Source organism: Carica papaya, chromosome 5, assembly GCF_054855325.1.
Source record: "Carica papaya isolate Zhongbai chromosome 5, ASM5485532v1, whole genome shotgun sequence".
In the NCBI taxonomy this organism is placed as follows: Eukaryota; Viridiplantae; Streptophyta; class Magnoliopsida; order Brassicales; family Caricaceae; genus Carica; species Carica papaya.
In genome coordinates, this window is record NC_142313.1 from 4876214 (window position 1) to 4894902 (window position 18689).

Genomic DNA, 18689 nt, shown 5'->3' on the forward strand with positions numbered 1-18689 from the left:
AAATATATATATATATGTATGCGTGTGTATAATTTTCCAACTATTTTCAATTTTTACATTATATTTATTTATTAAAATTAATGATTTAATTCAATTCGAATTTTAATTATGTGAATAAAAATAACAATATACAAATATTAATAAAATTTTAAGTAACTATTGTAAATAATTTAAATAAAAATAAAATAATTTAAGCCGAGCTTCAATTTTTATTCATAGCTAATTCTTGTCTTGGCCCCAATGAATGATCTCCGTCCGCATTTCCCTCAACCTTTCTATCGTCTACACCCCGCCATTTCGATTCCCAGAGCTCTTTCTATAACTCAAACATCCTCATCATTCAACTCTCTCTTTTTGACGAAAAGAAAGTAGAAGCTCTCTCTAAATCCTCTCTGGTTACTGTTCGAGAAATGGATCCAATTCTTCCGGTTACGGTGCTTTCGCTTCTCCTCGGTTCTTTGATTGCTTTCATTTTCCTGCAGAGCTACTTTCGCAAGAGAAGATCCGAAGTTCAATCTCTTTCCAACCCGGAGCTCCACGCGGATCCCAAGAAGCCTTCAAAGCCTCCTCAGTCTATCTCCAAAAGATCTCACTCCAAACCTCATTCTCATGCTTCTGATAAGGTTCTTGATCTTAGGCACTTCTTGGGTGCAGAGAGAAATAGTAATTGTGAAGGGAGACGAATTTCTTGTATCTTTATTCTTACTGAAATTATGAAAGAAAACCTGGAACTTTATAATGAAGACATCGTACTAAGCTATATTCCCGAATGGGGATTTTTTTTTTTCATTTAATTTCTAATTACGTTTTCTAATTTAATTTTCCTACTTCACTTGGTTATGAAAGAGGATTGTTATGGTTTAAGGGAGATTTTTATAGTGGATTCCGTTGGTTATAATTTGCTGATGGAAATGCAGGATCATAACAAGCGGCATCACCCCTTAGATGTGAACACTCTGAAAGGCCATGGGGATTCGGTCACGGGTTTATGTTTCTCTTCTGATGGAAGGAGCTTGGCTACTGGTAAGAAGTTCTTTTTTTTTTATCTTTTCCTCTTCTATTAAAATGCACAAATAATAGTTTCTGCAGCTCAAGTTTCTTCTCTAGCTGTAACTGTAGAAATGATTTGTTCGTTGACGGAGACTTCTGACTGGTTAAACCTGTTTTCTTTCTTTACTATGCTCTGTGATCGAGTCACCATTTTGAGTTCTACAATTTTTAAATGAAGCACAATAACCAGATCCGTTGAATGGCTTAGTTTCCATCAGTTTAATGAGAGATTGGAACATGTTAGTTAAATGGCTAGCCGTAGTTTGTAACACGGGCTTCTTCCAAATGATCAGACTTTGAGGTTGCATAATAAGCCTAATCACATTTACATTATGCATTTATGTAATCTCAATATTAATCAGCTAATACCTTCTTCCCACTTTAAAAGCAGCTCTTACATGGAGCATACATCTAGTAATTTTTGGTGATTTATTTATTATGATGTGAGTTTATTTCTACCCTACCTGATTATGATTTTTTAATGTTTGTCAACAGCTTGTGCTGATGGAGTGATCAGGGTGTTCAAGTTGGATGATGCTTCAAGTAAAAGTTTCAAGTATGCAGTGGAAGAATGCTTGTTTCAATTTCACGGCAGTCATAATGCTAGTAGTGCAAGTAGATTACCCTTGCATTTATTCTCATTTTATTTTCTTTTGTTCTTCTTTTTCAGATTTCTTAGAATAAATGTGCCTGCTGGGGGTCATCCAACAGCTGTTGCATTTTCTGATGGTCCATCTTCCGTAGTTGTGGCTTCTCAAACTCTATCTGGTAGTTCTTTGTATATGTATGGAGAAGAAAAACCCAAGGCAAATGAACAAGGAAAGCTTCCTCTTCCAGAAATCAAATGGGAACATCACAAAGTACATGAGAAAAGAGCAACGCTGACGCTATCTGGAGCAACTGCCAGCTATGGTACTGCAGATGGCAGTACTGTCATTGCCTCTTGTTCAGAAGGTATATGCTGTTAGTATATCCTGCATTAGATCTTATATTTGTTTTTCGCTTAATAAAATTGGGATTCTATAAATTATTTTAGCTGTTTGCTAATACATTATTTGTTAGGGATTGGGCTTTCTTTAATTGTTAGAAGAATTTATTACTGTAGCTTACCTTATAGGTGGCAGTTTATTGAGTGTACGGGCAGGGATACAGTGTTGGCACCGCAACAAGCGAACCAGATACCAGAATCTTTTTTCTCCCTTGGCTTAACTAATGTCAGAGAAACTTTTCTGTTTGAGTACTGATCTGGCATGTCACAAATTGCCATGTCACTATTGTAGATTTGGCTATAAAACCCTCTAGCTCAGTTGCAAGGCCTCACTACATTTTTGTGTTATCACTGAATGTTTTTTTAATGGCAGAGTTAACATCTGGGCTTTATAGCAATGTGTTTATTTTCTTGGCCTCTGTATTAATGGAAAAACATAAAGTTTTTCTATATAACATGATGAACATGAAATGTTTTTTAATATAAACAATCGTGAACATAAAAATTAATCATCACATTTCTCTCTGGAGATATGGCATCTTTCTTTTTTTTTTTAAAGGTATTGAACTCAAAATTACAGACTTTCTCCTCTGAATTGCATTTGTGTCTTCAGTTTAATGGAAGAGTACATGTTTTGTGTGCCTCAAATCTTTTCTTATTTTCTAGGGACCGATATCGTGCTTTGTCATGGGAAGACTGGAAGGATTTTTGGAAATGTTGACACTAATCAGTTGAAAAATCACATGGCTGCTCTATCACCCAATGGACGTTTTCTTGCTGCTGCAGCTTTCACCGCGGATGTGAAGGTGATTTCCCCCTGCACATCAACTTTGGTTATGAGTAGTTGCTAAATTCATATTAATAATGGAAAGTCTCTTGAAATCCTGCCCCCAGGAAAATCGGTGCTGATTGTGCTAACTGGTTGTTTGGTGCACATGGAAGGAAAAATACATAGTAGTTTGGATTGGTTGTGGTGTTTCTAAGAGATGGAATTTTCTGGTCGTTATCTTTTGGGGTTCCACCCTTTTTTAAAATCTTTTATATTTGTATCTGATCACACACTTTTCCTTTCTCTAATACCAACTTGGTTTAGTAATCCGTCTCCTTCAACAATTATATTTATTCAATATCTTTCGTCACTTATTCAAAGTCTTCAACATTTCCTTGGATTCTCTGCTAACTTCATCTTTAGCTTCATATAGGCAAAAGTAACTGTTTTTGCTTGAAAGTATTTAAGTCTGTGGAAAAAAATTTACTTTCTATTTGCGATTTACCAGATTTGGGAGATCGTATATACAAAGGATGGTTCTATCAAGGAGGTTACAAAAGTTATGCAGCTTAAAGGACATAAGGTATCATATTTACCACCTATAGAGTGTTTAGAATTGGTTTCAACTCCTTTCCAAACTTTCTTTTGTGTGCCTTATCTTGCTTTTTTTGGTTTTCCTTTGCTTGGGCATTTCCAAAAAAAAAAGAAAAAAGAAAACATGTGTTCATTTAGTTAATCATTCAATAAACGCTTTGTACAGTCTCAAGATATCAAAAAATGCTCCTATAACTTTTTTTTTTCACTCTATTCCAGCTATTATGCTGTATTATATCAAGTGGAATATGGCTAGAGTATGTGTAAGGTGGTGTGCATGTTATATACGTATATATAGATAGATAGATAGTGAAGGTAGAGAGAGAGAGAGAGAGAGAGAGAGAGAGAGAGAGAGAGAGAGGGAGAGGAAGAGGGAGGGAGGGTCGGAGTATGGTTACCGAGAGAGAGAGAGAGAGAGAGAGAGAGAGAGAGAGAGAGAGAGAGAGAGAGAGAGAGAGAGGGAAATGAGGAGGTAGGGAGGGTCGGAGTATGGTTACCTCATTATTGCACTTATCATTAATTCAAATTTTTGCTCTCAATAAATAAACAAATATCTTTTGAACTTTTGGACTTTATTAGCTTTTGTCCTTTAATTTATGTCTTTAGTAACTGATTCCTGGTGACCTGGATTTTCTTCTAATGCAAAATTCTTCACTCTCTCTCTCTCTCTTCTATGTCCAGAGTGCTGTGACTTGGCTGTGCTTCACTCCAAACTCTGAGCAAATCATCACCGCATCAAAGGATGGTTCGATAAGAATTTGGAATATCAATGGTTTGTGTTCTTGCATCTTTTGGCTTAACTGCTCCCTTCCACCTGTGTCCTCGCTTTCTATTCATATATGGAAGTCATGCACTGTTGTTTATATTGCCATCAAAATGGCAACTCATAATTTCTTCTCTGAATTGAGATTTGGAAGAAAGAAAGAAAGAAAAATATAATCGTGATAACTAAAATTTGAACATCATGTATTGAAAATCTTTTATCTGTCTTTTCAAACTTGGCTTCATCGTTGAGTTGGGTTTGGATTGCTTTTAAATTAGACTTCTGGAAGTTTCAATTCCAACAGTGTTATGCCTAACCCTTTTTCTACATGCAATCTTTGAAGTTCGCTATCATCTTGATGAGGATCCGAAGACTCTGAAGGTGTTTCCAATTCCACTTACGGATATAAGTGGCACTGCTTTCCACTATGATCATCTCAGTATATCTCCTGATGGAAAGATATTGGCAGTAACCCATGGTTCAACATTGCAGTGGTTATGTGTTGAAACTGGAAAGGTTTTGGATACAGCTGATAAAGCCCATGAAGGTAATCATGATTTTCTTGAGCTATAAATATTTACTTGTGTCTTTTTAACAGAATGGCTATAGCTGTCTACCCTGGATTACCCTCCGAAGGGAAAAAACTACTTGTTTAGTTCTTCCTTCAACAATATATATTGTGGGGTCTATTTTCGAAGTCCAGATATGCACGGAATAATTGCTTTTCAGGTTCATTATTGACAATAACCCATCTGTGCAGGGGATATTACATGCATTTCGTGGGCACCTAGGACCATTCCAGTTGGTAAATATCCTTGCTTGAAAGTTTATTATCTTATCTTTTCTATGAATAACGCGAGCTTTATCATGTTGTTCTACAGGAGATGGAGAAGCCTTGCTTTTAGCTACGGCCAGTGTTGACAAGAAAGTCAAGTTGTGGGCAGCGCCGTCCCTAGGTTCATCATAGAAGAGTGGTAGGTCTTTCAGTTCACTGATGCGAAGCGTTTGCATAACCATTTGACTAGAAATCAGGTGTTTGTGACTCGGAAGTCCTTAATTGCGGGAGCGGTAACCTGAGAAAAGATGTGTAGCTCTTTCAATACAGCCAAGAGTTATATAGCATGTAGTACTAGGTCTTTGCGGGCAAGACTTTCTATAGAAAAAAAAATACTATGTTGGTATTTTCTTTGAGAGTGATGTTATAAAAATTTTGTAGACTAAAGAAAGATTCATAGCCGTATAATGTCAATGGTTTTTTGCATGATTTTATTAATTTGATAACGTTATAAAGAACATCTAAAAGTTCAACTGGTTAAGCAAGGAAAAAAAAAAAAAGGAAAGGCGTATGCATACTCTTGTTGATTATTTAGATAAAATCTGTTGTTCTTAGTCATCGCAAAGGGTGCAAGAATTGCAAAAAGAATACGTTGGCTTGAGAAGTATTGCAAAACACGCCCACCGTGGGGCTCGAACCCACGACCACAAGGTTAAGAGCCTTGCGCTCTACCGGCTGAGCTAGACGGGCTGATGATTGCATGTTCCCAATTATTCTATTTGATGGTTGTTTGTTATTTAATTTCTATTTCCGGAAATCAAGCAGTCCCAGTAAGCCCTGCCAAAACTAAAGTTTATATAAAATAAGAAAAGAGGGAAGTAAATTAGAGGATGTTAACCATAAACTTATAAATTATTCAATCACATTATATATTTAGTACATAGAAATAACAAACAACTTATATAAATTGCACAAAGCACATAAGTTTTTGCAATAATACTCGTAGAAAGTAGTTCTGATTAGCTTTTATTTTAGAGAGCCAAAAAAATTTCCAGAAAATAAATACTATGTCATGTCATGTTATTTACTAAGTAGTAGCAACAAAATGATATTCAGTTTTTGGGCTTTGTTTGGGAAGTTTGCTCTTCATTTCTCACAGTTTCTCCTTCGCCTGTCACACATCACAAATTAAAAGGCAAATATATATATATATATAGATATAGATATGTAATTACATGAGAATGGAATCGTCAAACCTTTTTGAAGATAGCCTTTTGATAACGATAGCCCTGTGAAGAGAGATCATAATTATAGGTGAATTTAACTTTAATTCAGTGAAAACCAAACAAAGCCTTTAAACTTTTGTTCATATATACAAATTAAAGGTGTTGGGTTATGATAATGTACTTTGTCGGTTCCATAGATGTAATCACAGTAGGTGAAGACCGATGCGAAATTGTTTCCACATTGAGCTCCGACGTAGTGATGATAATCATGATACTCTGCTCCTCCATAAAATGGAATGAACTTTGCAGGACTCCATGGAAACTCATACCTAATCGTACTTAATTTAATTATGTATTTAATAATTTCAATTCTAAAAAAAAATTATGTTACTCTGACTGACCCGCTATGCGTTTCAATTGACTCAATTTGTCGTAAAACGAACCATAGCCAGAAGGTGAGGATGTGGCCGGGGACGATGGCGGGGCCGAGAAACGAAGGAAGGCCGAGCAGTAAAATCTCAGCCCAGTGAGCGTAGGGTGCGGCGAGCGCCATGGGAGAACTGAACTCGTGGTGCATTCTGTGGATCTTATCGTACGCCCATTCACAATGCAGTAACCGGTGGATCCAGTAGTTTGAGTAGTCCTCTATTAAGAAGTATACAAGTATTTGACATGACATTTCCCACCCGCTCGGCAACTCTAAATTGGTTCGGATCCCAACCCACTAAAACCGCCCAATCGAAACACAAATCAACATATATATATATATATTGTATTAAAAAAATATATAATTATACTATGTATATATGTTTAATTATTGTATTAAAAAAATAAATTAAGGTATTAGAGATAAATTAAATCTCATACGGATAGTAAAATAAATTATGTATGCTAATAAATTAGTGAGAAAATTAAAACAAGAATAAAAATCTCATAAAAAAGAAAAAAAATCTTCAAAATCGGTCAGAGCACCGCCCTGTCAAGGCGGAAGCTGCGGGTTCAAACCCTGTCAGTCCCGATCTACGATCCGATAAATCGATCAACTTAGCTCCGTCAAAAAAAAAAAAAAATCAATTTTTTATTCTGAGAGTGGTAAGAGAAAGATGAATTAAACGGTCATCGAAATTTTTATAAAAAAAAAAAAAAAAAATTACTTAAAATAAAATATAATTTTTATGAGATCAAACATCACTATTCTAATAATCTATTATATTAAATTATTATTCGTTAAAAATTAAAATTAAATTATTAATAATATGTAATCTTTAGATTTGAGTTCAATTTTTATATAAAATTTAATAATTATAGAGTACAAAAAAATTATAAAGATATGAGACTTTTGAAACAATTGGTAACAAACAATTTATTAAAATAATTTTATAGCTGGAAAAGTTTATAATACATTTAAGTGTAATTAATTTTAATTTTTGAAAAGAAATAAAAGATTGTAATAAATAATTCTTAACAAAACAAAATTGAACGAATTAACTAATTTTATCCGAATAAATTTAATTTACCTTCACGACGGGATAAGAGAAGACTTGCAAGAAGCCGACGGTGAGGAGATAAGTTCGAATAACACGAGTGTAGCAGGTGAGCATGTCCGAAAATGTGTAATTCTTGGGTTGAAGCTTGTAAATTTGTGTCTTTTTGGAGCAGAGGAGATGGACGAGGATGTAGGGGAGAGGGGCCAAAGTGTAAAATAAGAAAAATAAGGGGAGGTTATGGTAATAAAGAAGAAAATCGGGTTGTTTTGCAGAATATTTGAACCATAATTTCTCAGCTCCACTTAGCTCCCTCCCAAGAGCTGTCTCTGCTTCTTGTAGATTGGCGTAAGGTAGCATCTTCCTTGTTTGTTTCTTGTATGGGGAAATGAATGAGATGATATATATATATATATTTATATACTCATGAGGGATACATACATACATATATATATATATATATATATAGTGATTAAAGTAAATTATAGTAAACACGTTCTTCATCAATATATTATTTTTTTTTTTAACAGATTAAATGTATTTTATAAAATAAATAAATAATTTTTTGAATAAAAATTAAAATATTGATAAATTAAGTGGTGGACAGACATCAATTATAATAAAATTGATAAATATATAATTTAAAAAATAAGAATTTATTTTTTTCTTCAATTAGTTATACTTACTTATTTAGTACATTATTTTCTAAATTGGTTAAGTGTTTTTTTTAAAAAAAAAAAAAAACAAACGTGCAATTAATGAAAATTAATTTTCTAATATTTTGAATTTAGTTCAATTCTAAAATTTGCACTTATTTACCATATTTAGTTAATATAATATGACAAACCGCCTTCGTAAATAAACAAACAAATTTAGTACACGTAATTAATATTTATTTTAAAACTTAATACACACATATATATATATATATGTTACGATTAATTATTTTTACCATGTTTTAAATATTTTAGTTAATGAAAATATGATACATTCAATAAAAATTTAAATACAATATTTCATGCTTCAAAGAGTCTAAACATTTTCCATTAAGTAAAATATTGGATTTAATATATACATATATGTATGGTTACAGACCGGAGGAAGCAGGATTTGGTTGCATGACCATTAGTAATTAAGGATGAAATCTTAGAATCTACAATCAGTCCTTCCCATATCTTCCCCATACAATATTTAATGAGAGTTTGGTCACTCACCCACTTCAGCCTTCCTCTTTAATTAACTCAGTACTTATGGTCCAGATTCCTATCCTCTCATAATTCTAAATTTTCAATTACTTACCACAATTTCTATTCTTTTAGCCAAAATATATATAATTAAAGTTTGCTGTCTTATATTTTTGTACTTAAAAAAATAGTTTATTATTTTAAATATTTTATTATCTTTCGTATCATAAGATTAGATTAATTGTGTTATTTGAATTATTACTATTTAATTTTTTAATTTAATTAAATATATATATCATCTAATTAATAAAATATATAATTTTTTATTTTTAAAAATATTTTTATTGTTATCCAAATTTATCCTTTATAACTCAATAATTTTTTCATATTCATTGATTAACTCATTATTTCGATTTAGAGTTTACATTTCTTACACAATACTTTAGAATACCTAATAAAATTACGAGAATGTTCATTCTAAAAAAATCAATGAAAATTAAAAAAATAAACGAAAAACAAATAACTAAGCAATCCTAAGACAACCTTCGGTAACTTTTGAAGGAAGTTCAAATGGTGAACTATTCACAACCCTCTTATTGATCGGGATCTGAATGTTGGTCATCTTGATCTAAAATATTTAATGAAGGGATGAAATACACTAACCCAGTAAAAATATCACATTAATCACATATACGGAAAACTGAATATTGGTAAAAATCAAAAAAATAACAAACGGAGCCTTTAATTTAATGTAAATTCATTTATTATAAAGAAAGTCATTTATTCTATATTTGTGTAACAAGTCATTCCCAACAATAATTTATAAAAATTCATATTCATACACTATTATTTATCACATATAAGATAACAAAAAATGATCATTTTATATTTTTACCCACTTACCGGTATCTCTAAGGGTCCATATGAATGTCATCCTACTCGTGGACCCAATATCCAATTAAATAATTAATCGGCCATCCTCATACCCCATCCGATAATGGACATCAAACATTCTACCACTCGATATCCCGTCCAATATGAAGATGAACCATATCTCCCAAAACTTGTTGGTAAAGGATTTCTCAGCCCCATCTAACTGAAGTAACGTTCGCGGTAGGGTTCTCTATATACTGGATCCGTCTGCCATTTTCTGGATACCTAGTAAGTTTTTACCATACAAATTTTCAACCATGCAATAACTATATCTCATTTTATACTCACAATTCACTTAGACAACAATATAGTTTAACACAATTAAATTACCAATGACCGAAATATCAATATACAATGCAGGGGAAATAAATAACCAAAAAGACCCTAAAAATCATCAAATTTAGTTATGCATAGTATAATAGTAACCAAATATGGATAATACAGGAAAATAAATAGGAAATCGAAACGACCATGAACTAATCGATTTCGACTCTATTAGTGACCTATAATTATTTTTAAGGTTATCTAATTTTTTTATAAAATACACAATTATTAATTATTAAGCCTTAATTTACAATAACAGAGAAAAGTGTGAGGGATCCTTACCTGAATCGGTGTCCGAAATTTCAAATTTTCTATTGCACCTACTAATGGTATTTGGGTTTCATGAATTTTCCTGCGGAAATTAAAACACGCTTCACGTACCTAAAAATACCTCAAAAAATCCAAAATCGGTGTTAAAAATCCTTTCTGACCAATTTCAAAGTTCCAGCAGGGGGGCACCGCCGTGCTCCGGCAATGGCACCACCGTCCTTGGCGGTGATTTGCCTCGACCTGACCGTTTCCAACCAATGTTGGCCGGTTTCGGCCGCCTTTATACATATCCCTACGAAAACACGCTATGGAGTTTCGATTGGTAAAAAAAAATAAGAAAACGAAAACCTACCAGTGGTGGAGTTTTCTACGTGCGATGGCTCCTTCGGCTCACCTTCGCGGTTGGAATTTTTTCTTCGGTCAACATGTAGAAAATAAAACGATGAACATAACGGTAAAAAAATCGCACGAAACAGAAAACGGGAAGGGGCTCACCGAAGGAAGTTGTGGGTTTTTCTGCGACGGCGAAGTCGGACTTTGTCCGCGATTTTTGCCTCACCCGCATTTCATTTTGCTCCGATATGGCCACATGGGTGCTTGGAATTGAATTCTGAATGGGTATGATAATTTTTATATTTTTTAGCGGTCGGAGGTGGTTTCGGTGCAACGGTGGTCGGCGGTCGGCGGTCGGCTCTCTTCTCCAGCAACTGGTTCTTCTCCGGCGAGAGGCTACGGCTAGGGTTCGGGTTCAGTGTGATGCGAAATATTTGTACTCATATCACATTAATCTGGGTCGTTTATCGCGTTTGATTTCAATCGTTCGATCCCGCATAATGAGGAAACGAATCTAAACCGTTTATTGCGTTTAATCTTGACGATCCAATCGCGCCTAAGGAGGAAATAGATCCGGACTGTCCATGCGTGTGGAATCGCTTCTAGGTCGTTCGATCGCGGAGCACGCAGATCACCAGCGTGGCCTCTTGCATAGCACCGAATCAGCATGCCTTATCACATGGTATGCTCCAATTCGTCGGGCTTGCTGACTAAGCAATCTTATGTGACCAAATTTTTCTTATTAGCATTCTGACATCTCAATTTCTTATTTTTCTTTTAAAAATACCATCTGAAATTAAATTTTTATATTTTTTTTAAAAAAATTATTTTTAATTTCATCTCTAATATATTTTTTCATAATTTTACATTAAATTAAAATTTATTAATTTTAAAAATAAATTTTTTTATATATTTTAAAATGTTAAAATTAATTTTAGGTCTGGATATTACAACTACCACTAATTTCTAAATTCAAAAATCTTTTCCAACGTATTGAAATATTCAAATTTAACATGTTTTAAGATAATACAAGAATATGTACAAATTAACTTTAACTATTGAATTCATGATTAATTTATTAATATAATACTATCTTGGTTATGTAGTTGACATCATATACGAACTGATATTAAATTTAAATATCGTATTTAAAATTATTTGTAACAATACATTGAGTTATAAATTATTTGGAAAAGTATTGTATAGGAAGATTCCAAATAAAACAGGTAATTTACCCATACATATTTTCTCCTTGTATGTTTTTAATTCTTTTTAATCTTTTTAGTTAATTTTGGAATTATATGTTATTTAAGTATTTAATCTAACCTACAGAGAAACGATAAATGTTAAATCTAATATCTAAGAATTCACAATTATATTTTTGCTGTAATTTAGATTAAAAAATTAATATCAATATCTATTTTTCTTTCATTTTGCTATTACATATATATATATATATATATACATATATTCCTCTGTTAGTAAGTCAGCAGGGTGGATCACTTAAATTTGGATCCATCATACGCACACAGAGAAACTGGTAGCTGGGTTATGAGCTTCTCCCTGTTAGCAGATGGAAGCATGAGCATAACCCTCAGTTTCAGAACCCTAATAACAAAGAAGCAAACTCTTAAAACTTTCAAAACCTATTTATCCCCTAACCATCTTCCTCTTCGAATTCTCTCTTCACGTTATTTCACTTCCTACGCTATCCAAAATCGTCTTCCATCACAAGCACATAACCTGTTCGATGAAAGTTCTCAACAAGACCTTGGGCAATACAATCGCTTACTTTTTGATTGCTCTCGCAATTACCGCAACCAAGAAGCCATTAAAACCTTCTTGGGTATTCGTCGTTTGAATCTTCCTATAAATGCGTCGACTTTTTCATGTGTGTTTAAGGTCTGTGGCAGCCTGTTTGATGAGGTTGTTGGTAGGCAGGTTCACTGCCAATGTGTCAAGTTTGGTTTTATGGAGGATATCAGTGTTGGTACATCTCTTGTTGATATGTATATGAAAACAAATAATGCGGATGATGGGAGTAGAGTTTTTGATGAAATGGGGGAGAGGAACGTGGTTTCATGGACTTCGTTGCTCTCTGGATACGCTCAGAGTGGATTGAATCATATGGTGCTTGAGTTGTTTTCTAAGATGCTAATAGGAGGATTTGAGCCAAACCCATTTACGCTTGCAACTGTTGCAGGAGCTTTGGCCCATGAAGGGATGGGTGAATATGGGGTTCAACTTCATTCAATTGTCATAAAGAAGGGTTTCCAGGCAACCACCGAAGTGTGCAATTCTCTCATTAATATGTATTTAAAGTCGAGAATGGTTGGAGATGCTAGAGCTATTTTTTGGAGCATGGTGGATAAGAATGCAGTTTCTTGGAATGGAATGATTGCAGGGTATGCAACAAATGGCCTTGACTTGGAAGCCTTAAAATTGTTTTACCTTATGAGACTTGATGGTGTAGAATTAACTCAATCAAGTTTTGGCCCTCTTATTAAGATGTGTGGTAACCTTAAAGAATTGGGTTTTGCAAGGCAGCTCCACTGTAAGGTTCTCAAGGATGGGTTTGGATTTGATCAAAGCATCAGGACGGCGCTCATGATAGCTTACTGTAAGTGCAGAGAAATGTGTGATGCCTTGAAACTGTTCTCCATGATGCAAGAAGTACAGAATGTAGTGTCAAGTACTGCTATGATTACTGGGTACTTGCAGAATGGTGAAAAGGGAGAAGCAGTTAATCTATTTAGGCAAGTGAACAGGGAAGGCATTAGACCAAACCACTTTACTTATTCTGCAGTTCTAACAGCCGTACCTATTGTTTCTCCTTTCCAAATACACGCCCATGTTATAAAAGCTAATTATGAGAAGTTTCCTACAGTTGGAACTGCTCTCTTAGATGCTTATGTTAAGTTAGGAAATACCAAAGAAGCTGCAAAAGTTTTTGAACTAATTGACGAGAAGGACATAGTGGCATGGTCAGCACTATTGTCGGGCTATGCTCAGATAGGAGAGACTGAGGAAGCTGTAAAAACATTTATCAGGCTGTTGAAGGAGGGGATCAAACCCAATGAATTTACCTTTTCCAGTGTCATAAATGCCTGTGCTACTCCTACAGCAGCCGTAGAACAGGGGAAACAATTTCATGCATGTTCAATCAAATCAAGACTTAATAATGCTTTGTGCGTCAGCAGTGCTCTTGTCACAATGTATGCTAAGAGAGGTAATATTGAGAGTGCAAATGAAGTTTTCGGGAGGCAAGGGGAGAGAGATCTAGTATCATGGAATTCAATGATCTGTGGGCATGCTCAACATGGGCATGCAAACAAAGCTCTGAGTGTATTTGAAGAGATGAGGAGACAAAACATGGAAATGGATGGGATAACATTTATTGGCATCATAACTGCCTGTGCTCACGCTGGATTAGTGGTTGAAGGTGAAAGATATTTTACTATAATGAGGAAAGACCACCAGATTGATGCTAAAATGGAACACTATTCTTGCATGGTTGACCTGTATAGCAGAGCTGGAAGGCTAGAAAAGGCCATGAACATCATAAATGAGATGCCATTTCCTGCAGGAGCAACTGTATGGCGAACAATTTTGGCTGCTTGCCGCATTCACCTTAATTTAGAGCTGGGAAAGTATGCTGCGGAAAAGCTAATTTCACTTCAGCCACAAGACTCTGCTGGTTATGTCCTTTTATCCAATATTTATGCTACAGCGGGAAAGTGGCAGGAAAGAGCTGAAGTGAGGAAGTTGATGGACAAGAGAAAAGTCAAGAAAGAGGCTGGGTACAGTTGGATTGAGGTGAAGAATAAGACCTATTCATTCTTGGCTGGGGATGATTCACACCCTAGTTCAGATCAAATCTATATGAAACTTGAAGAATTAAGCACCCGCCTAAAGGATTTCGGTTACCAGCCTGATACAAATTATGTTCTTCAGGATATTGATGATGAACACAAAGAAGTCATTCTTTCCCAACACAGTGAGAGACTGGCAATAGCATTTGGGTTGATTGCCACTCCACCTGGAACTAGTCTCCAGATTGTTAAGAACCTTAGAGTTTGTGGAGATTGTCACACTGTAATTAAGTTAATAACGATGATAGAAAGAAGAGAAATAGTTGTAAGGGATACAAATCGATTCCATCATTTTAGGGGAGGCATTTGCTCTTGCAGAGACTTCTGGTGATGTTCTATTCTCGTTATATACTGAAGCTTTTACAAGAGGAATTCTAAAACTCATGCCAAGTCTTACAGATATCAGATAAGGGCTAATAGAGAATAAGAAAACACAACAAGAACTAATTGAACTCGGTTAATCATCTAAGTTACAGAAGAAAAATTAGCATAAAGTTACAAATATCACGCACGGACTTTAACTGCTGCAATTTGTTGGTATTGTCCTCATTTTTAACAGTTATGACAATATTGTAGTTGGTACTTTCTGGGGAAACCAACAAAAAATTTAGTGCACAGCATCAGGTTGTCTTTCTGGTGTTGAGGCTAGGAATTCTGGTAACACCTTGTATGATTCATAGATCCGACCTAATGTAGGGAACTTAGACTGCATAAATAGTTGGATTATATGAGCAACGAGCACTGGTATAGATGCTTAGACTGAAAACAAAAGTCGAAAACAAAAATCACTAATATGCTTTACCATATCAATATTAAACCGCACAGTTGCTATAGCAATCTGTGGAGCCAAAAATACATCAGCCTGCAAATGACAATTACCCACAAATGATTAGTCTTCTCCGAAGATCCCTGGCATATAGTCCTGTATATCTACCGATATTGCTTAAAACATCATATTTCTCATCTAGACGAGCAACATATTATATAAAGCTGAAAGTAAAGAGTTAGAGAATTATGACTTGTAACACAAGTAAGTTTGTCAATAGGCAGAATAAACAAAGAATAACATATTGTATAGATGTATTGGACGATATGTATATATGTAGACATGTAATGACAGTATATAATCCCCAGTCATACTAGACTGTCATTGCTGAATAACATAGAACTGAAACTAGTCTAACTGTAGTAAGGGATAACTGAGATATAGAGCATTATGAACAAACCATATACACTTCATCTCCTGTAGCATATCTACTGGCAAAATCTTTAACCAACAACTCAAGAGCTGCATAATTGCATTAAGAAGCTCAATTAAGTATATATCAGAAACCAACCTCCTGAAATTGAACACAGACGCAAAGACAACAACATTTAAGAATAGAAAGAGTTCACACACCTCGAAAACCTCTTTCTATACTCGATTGAGCCCACAACAAGCTCTCTTCACGGCCAACTTTTTCCTCGAGTTGTTTCTATCAAATACAGAAGAAGTGACACATTTAAATTTAACAAATGTATGCAAAAACAAGAATATAATGCAGAAAACGATATATACCAGCACAGACAACATATGAAGAGGCTGTATGCTAGAGCTGATAATGCTGGAGACCTGCCACACGTTAAGCTAATTAGTATTGCAGCCCGTGAAGAACATAACAGTGCAGAAACTGCACTTACACCAAAATATTCTTCTTATTACAAAAGTTATAAGGTATATGACTCCATAAATCCCTCCAGAGTCCATATTAAAGTATGAATAATTGATTGGACTCTTTCTTATCTATTTAAATTTTTGGAATAATTGGTTTAATATATTATTTAATAGATCATACGCTTTCACATCACTTTAAGCTTTTCTTCTTCTAATAGATTTAGAACAAATAGCTTGAACAAGAATTTCTAAGGTAATAATCTTATTGAAAAATCCACCAAACATTATCAAGAGTCCAAACCAAAATTCAGAACAACTGCTGGCCGGGATTTTACCTGAAGATTCAGGGCTCTTCTTTGTGGATCAGTAGGTAAAAGGGCTCTTTGTGGGTACTTCTCTTCCAAATACTAGGCAAGAATAGGAAGAATAAGTAAATTTTTTAAGCTTAGACATTGAAACAAGTAAAGAGATATATTTTAAAACATTCCCAGGCCACAAATACCAGACAGCATTTAAGAAATGATATATAGTGTCCAGAAATGTCGTTATGGTTAATTATTAGAGACTCCTGAATCGAAAGCCTCATTGCGGAAAGACCAACCCGACATTTTCCTCATGATACAAATTCAACACTATTATTGGGGAGTGTTTGTTTTGCTTAAAAACTTATATAATGGCTTTTCCAACAAAGAACACCTACCAGCAAGATTGCATAAGAGTCTGAGATCACCACATTGCCATCAACTAACACGGGCACAAAGTGCAGAGGATTTAACTTTTCAAACTCTGCAACTCAAACTTACTTTCCATTAGTTCTTCCTTTTTGTATCAAGATGACTTAATTACCTTCCGTTAGTCATTCGTTCTCATATTAATAGATATATAAGTCTCCATACCTATGCGCATAGACACAATCAAATTATAAGGTAGAAACAAAAGTGACTATGATAAATAACCAACGTATAGTCACAAACAAATACATGTCTTTATACCAGTCATCACTTGAGTAGATGATTGGTACGTCTCTTCTTTTATAAAAAGTTATAGGTTCAAAATGATACTTGCATTTTTAAGGTATTTTTGTAAAGAGATTATATTATGATTGATGTGTATGTTTCATCTAATTAGTGAAATGTATGAATCTGCGTCAGTTCGTGATTGGGCTGTTATAGTCTGATTTGAATTAAAATTTAAGAGACAGCACAAGATACATATTGTGACTTCCAAACCCACCTGGACTGAAGTGCTCCCCTTTTGCAAGGTTCACTGCTTTGTACTCATAGGAAAGCCCTGAAATTGATCAAACCCAGATACTCTTATTCATCCAAAGTAACCGATAAATTATGACGACAAGCACAAAAAGGAAAAGGCATCGGATGGAGGAACGCAATTGTCAACCTTTTAAGTTAAAGGCGAATCGAACACGCCATGAGCAGGAGCTCTGCCAGAAGGAAAACAGCACAAGCCTTGAATAACCTGAATCTTCAATATCTTTACTCTGCAAATTCAAAACCCAGCAGTAAAGAGCTTGAACAATATCTAAAGAGATCAGTTAAAGAAAGGAATCAACAGGAAAACAATTATCTCCTAGCTTCTGTAAGGAGATAGTTGAGATGAATTTTCAGAGTGAAACCCTAATTGGAGAAGATTAATACCTGGGTGTCGGCATCCATGATTGATGGCTTATCAAATATGGCGGAGTGAAAAGCTAGACTGATCTCAGTTCCAGGATCGTCTACCTTCTACTTTAAAATATTAACGAAGAAGAAAAGAACAAGACGAAGACCAAAAGTCGTTGACTTTACGTCTTTGTTGACCAACCAATTACCATCCGCCATCTTTGGACTAAGTTAGTCGAAGACAAAATTCAAACATGAACCTGTAAGGACGTTGACTTTTGCGTCAGTTCTTCACTTGTGTCTTATTTACTTCTAATGATATCAATTTATTATTTTTATTTCATTTACTTCATTTTATATAAAATTAAATTACAATAATTAGTTCGGTATTTGTCTTTAAAAAACGAAATTATCTGGTGGTGCATGTATTTTTCGTAATTCAAATATTATTTTTGTTACTTGTGATTAAAATGTAACGTTTCCCCCCAACCCCCCCCAACTAAAACTGATAATGTGGTATGTTGGATTTATTCACAGTTAGACTATAATTTTTTGTTTTAAAAATAAGAATATAATCGAACTAATTTTTAGTTTCTTGCACAGATTTTAATAAAATACAAAATAGAATTTACTCGGTTAATATACAAAAATAATCAGTATTTTTGTTTCTATAATAAACTCAAGACTCACAAAATTAATAAACATGTTCTAAAATTATAATCTACCTCAGGGTAATAGTAATTTTTTATTTAAAAAAAAAAAATATTTTTTATCAATTAATAGTGGATTTATATATTCAAATTCAAATTTTATATGTTCTAATGAAATTTAAAACGTATTTTCTCAGTTTG

The 18689-nt window shown here is 34.2% G+C and overlaps 4 protein-coding genes and 1 non-coding gene across 6 annotated transcripts; 2 read left to right on the forward strand and 3 right to left on the reverse strand.

Moving 5' to 3' along the window:
- Positions 1 to 219: 219 nt before the first annotated feature.
- LOC110819588 (Transducin/WD40 repeat-like superfamily protein) lies at positions 220 to 5437 on the forward strand. The gene is made up of 10 exons (XM_022048828.2): positions 220 to 623; positions 918 to 1023; positions 1546 to 1606; positions 1721 to 2004; positions 2705 to 2844; positions 3316 to 3390; positions 4083 to 4173; positions 4508 to 4711; positions 4925 to 4969; positions 5046 to 5437. Exons 1-10 carry the CDS (start codon positions 411 to 413, stop codon positions 5129 to 5131), a joined length of 1305 nt encoding a protein of 434 aa, XP_021904520.2. The 5' UTR covers positions 220 to 410; the 3' UTR covers positions 5132 to 5437.
- LOC110819441 (methylsterol monooxygenase 1-1-like) lies at positions 4871 to 8046 on the reverse strand. 2 transcript variants are annotated; one of them, XM_088219840.1, is made up of 5 exons: positions 7683 to 8046; positions 6567 to 6889; positions 6347 to 6494; positions 6196 to 6228; positions 4871 to 5785 (listed from the first exon to the last, which is right to left on the reverse strand). In XM_088219840.1, exons 1-5 carry the CDS (start codon positions 8007 to 8009, stop codon positions 5744 to 5746), a joined length of 873 nt encoding a protein of 290 aa, XP_088075966.1. In that variant the 5' UTR covers positions 8010 to 8046; the 3' UTR covers positions 4871 to 5743. The 2 variants fall into 2 exon arrangements, with proteins under 2 accessions (XP_088075966.1, XP_021904318.1); XM_022048626.2 differs by lacking the exon at positions 4871 to 5785 and adding an exon at positions 5833 to 6110 and having other exon boundaries at positions 7683 to 8045.
- On the reverse strand, positions 5617 to 5689 carry TRNAK-CUU (transfer RNA lysine (anticodon CUU)). Its single transcript has one exon. It is a non-coding gene; the product is annotated as a tRNA-Lys (tRNA).
- Positions 8047 to 12161: 4115 nt separating the features above from the next.
- On the forward strand, positions 12162 to 14933 carry LOC110819440 (Tetratricopeptide repeat (TPR)-like superfamily protein). Its single transcript, XM_022048625.2, has one exon. It carries the CDS (start codon positions 12245 to 12247, stop codon positions 14894 to 14896), a length of 2652 nt encoding a protein of 883 aa, XP_021904317.2. The 5' UTR covers positions 12162 to 12244; the 3' UTR covers positions 14897 to 14933.
- A 56-nt stretch (positions 14934 to 14989) lies between these two features.
- On the reverse strand, positions 14990 to 18065 carry LOC110819442 (glutathione S-transferase 2-like). The gene is made up of 10 exons (XM_022048627.2): positions 17875 to 18065; positions 17618 to 17717; positions 17453 to 17509; positions 16920 to 17005; positions 16555 to 16626; positions 16124 to 16177; positions 15965 to 16040; positions 15792 to 15853; positions 15368 to 15427; positions 14990 to 15271 (listed from the first exon to the last, which is right to left on the reverse strand). The coding sequence occupies exons 1-10, from the start codon at positions 17890 to 17892 to the stop codon at positions 15173 to 15175; spliced, it is 684 nt and encodes a 227-aa protein (XP_021904319.2). The 5' UTR covers positions 17893 to 18065; the 3' UTR covers positions 14990 to 15172.
- Between the last annotated feature and the right edge of the window lie 624 nt (positions 18066 to 18689).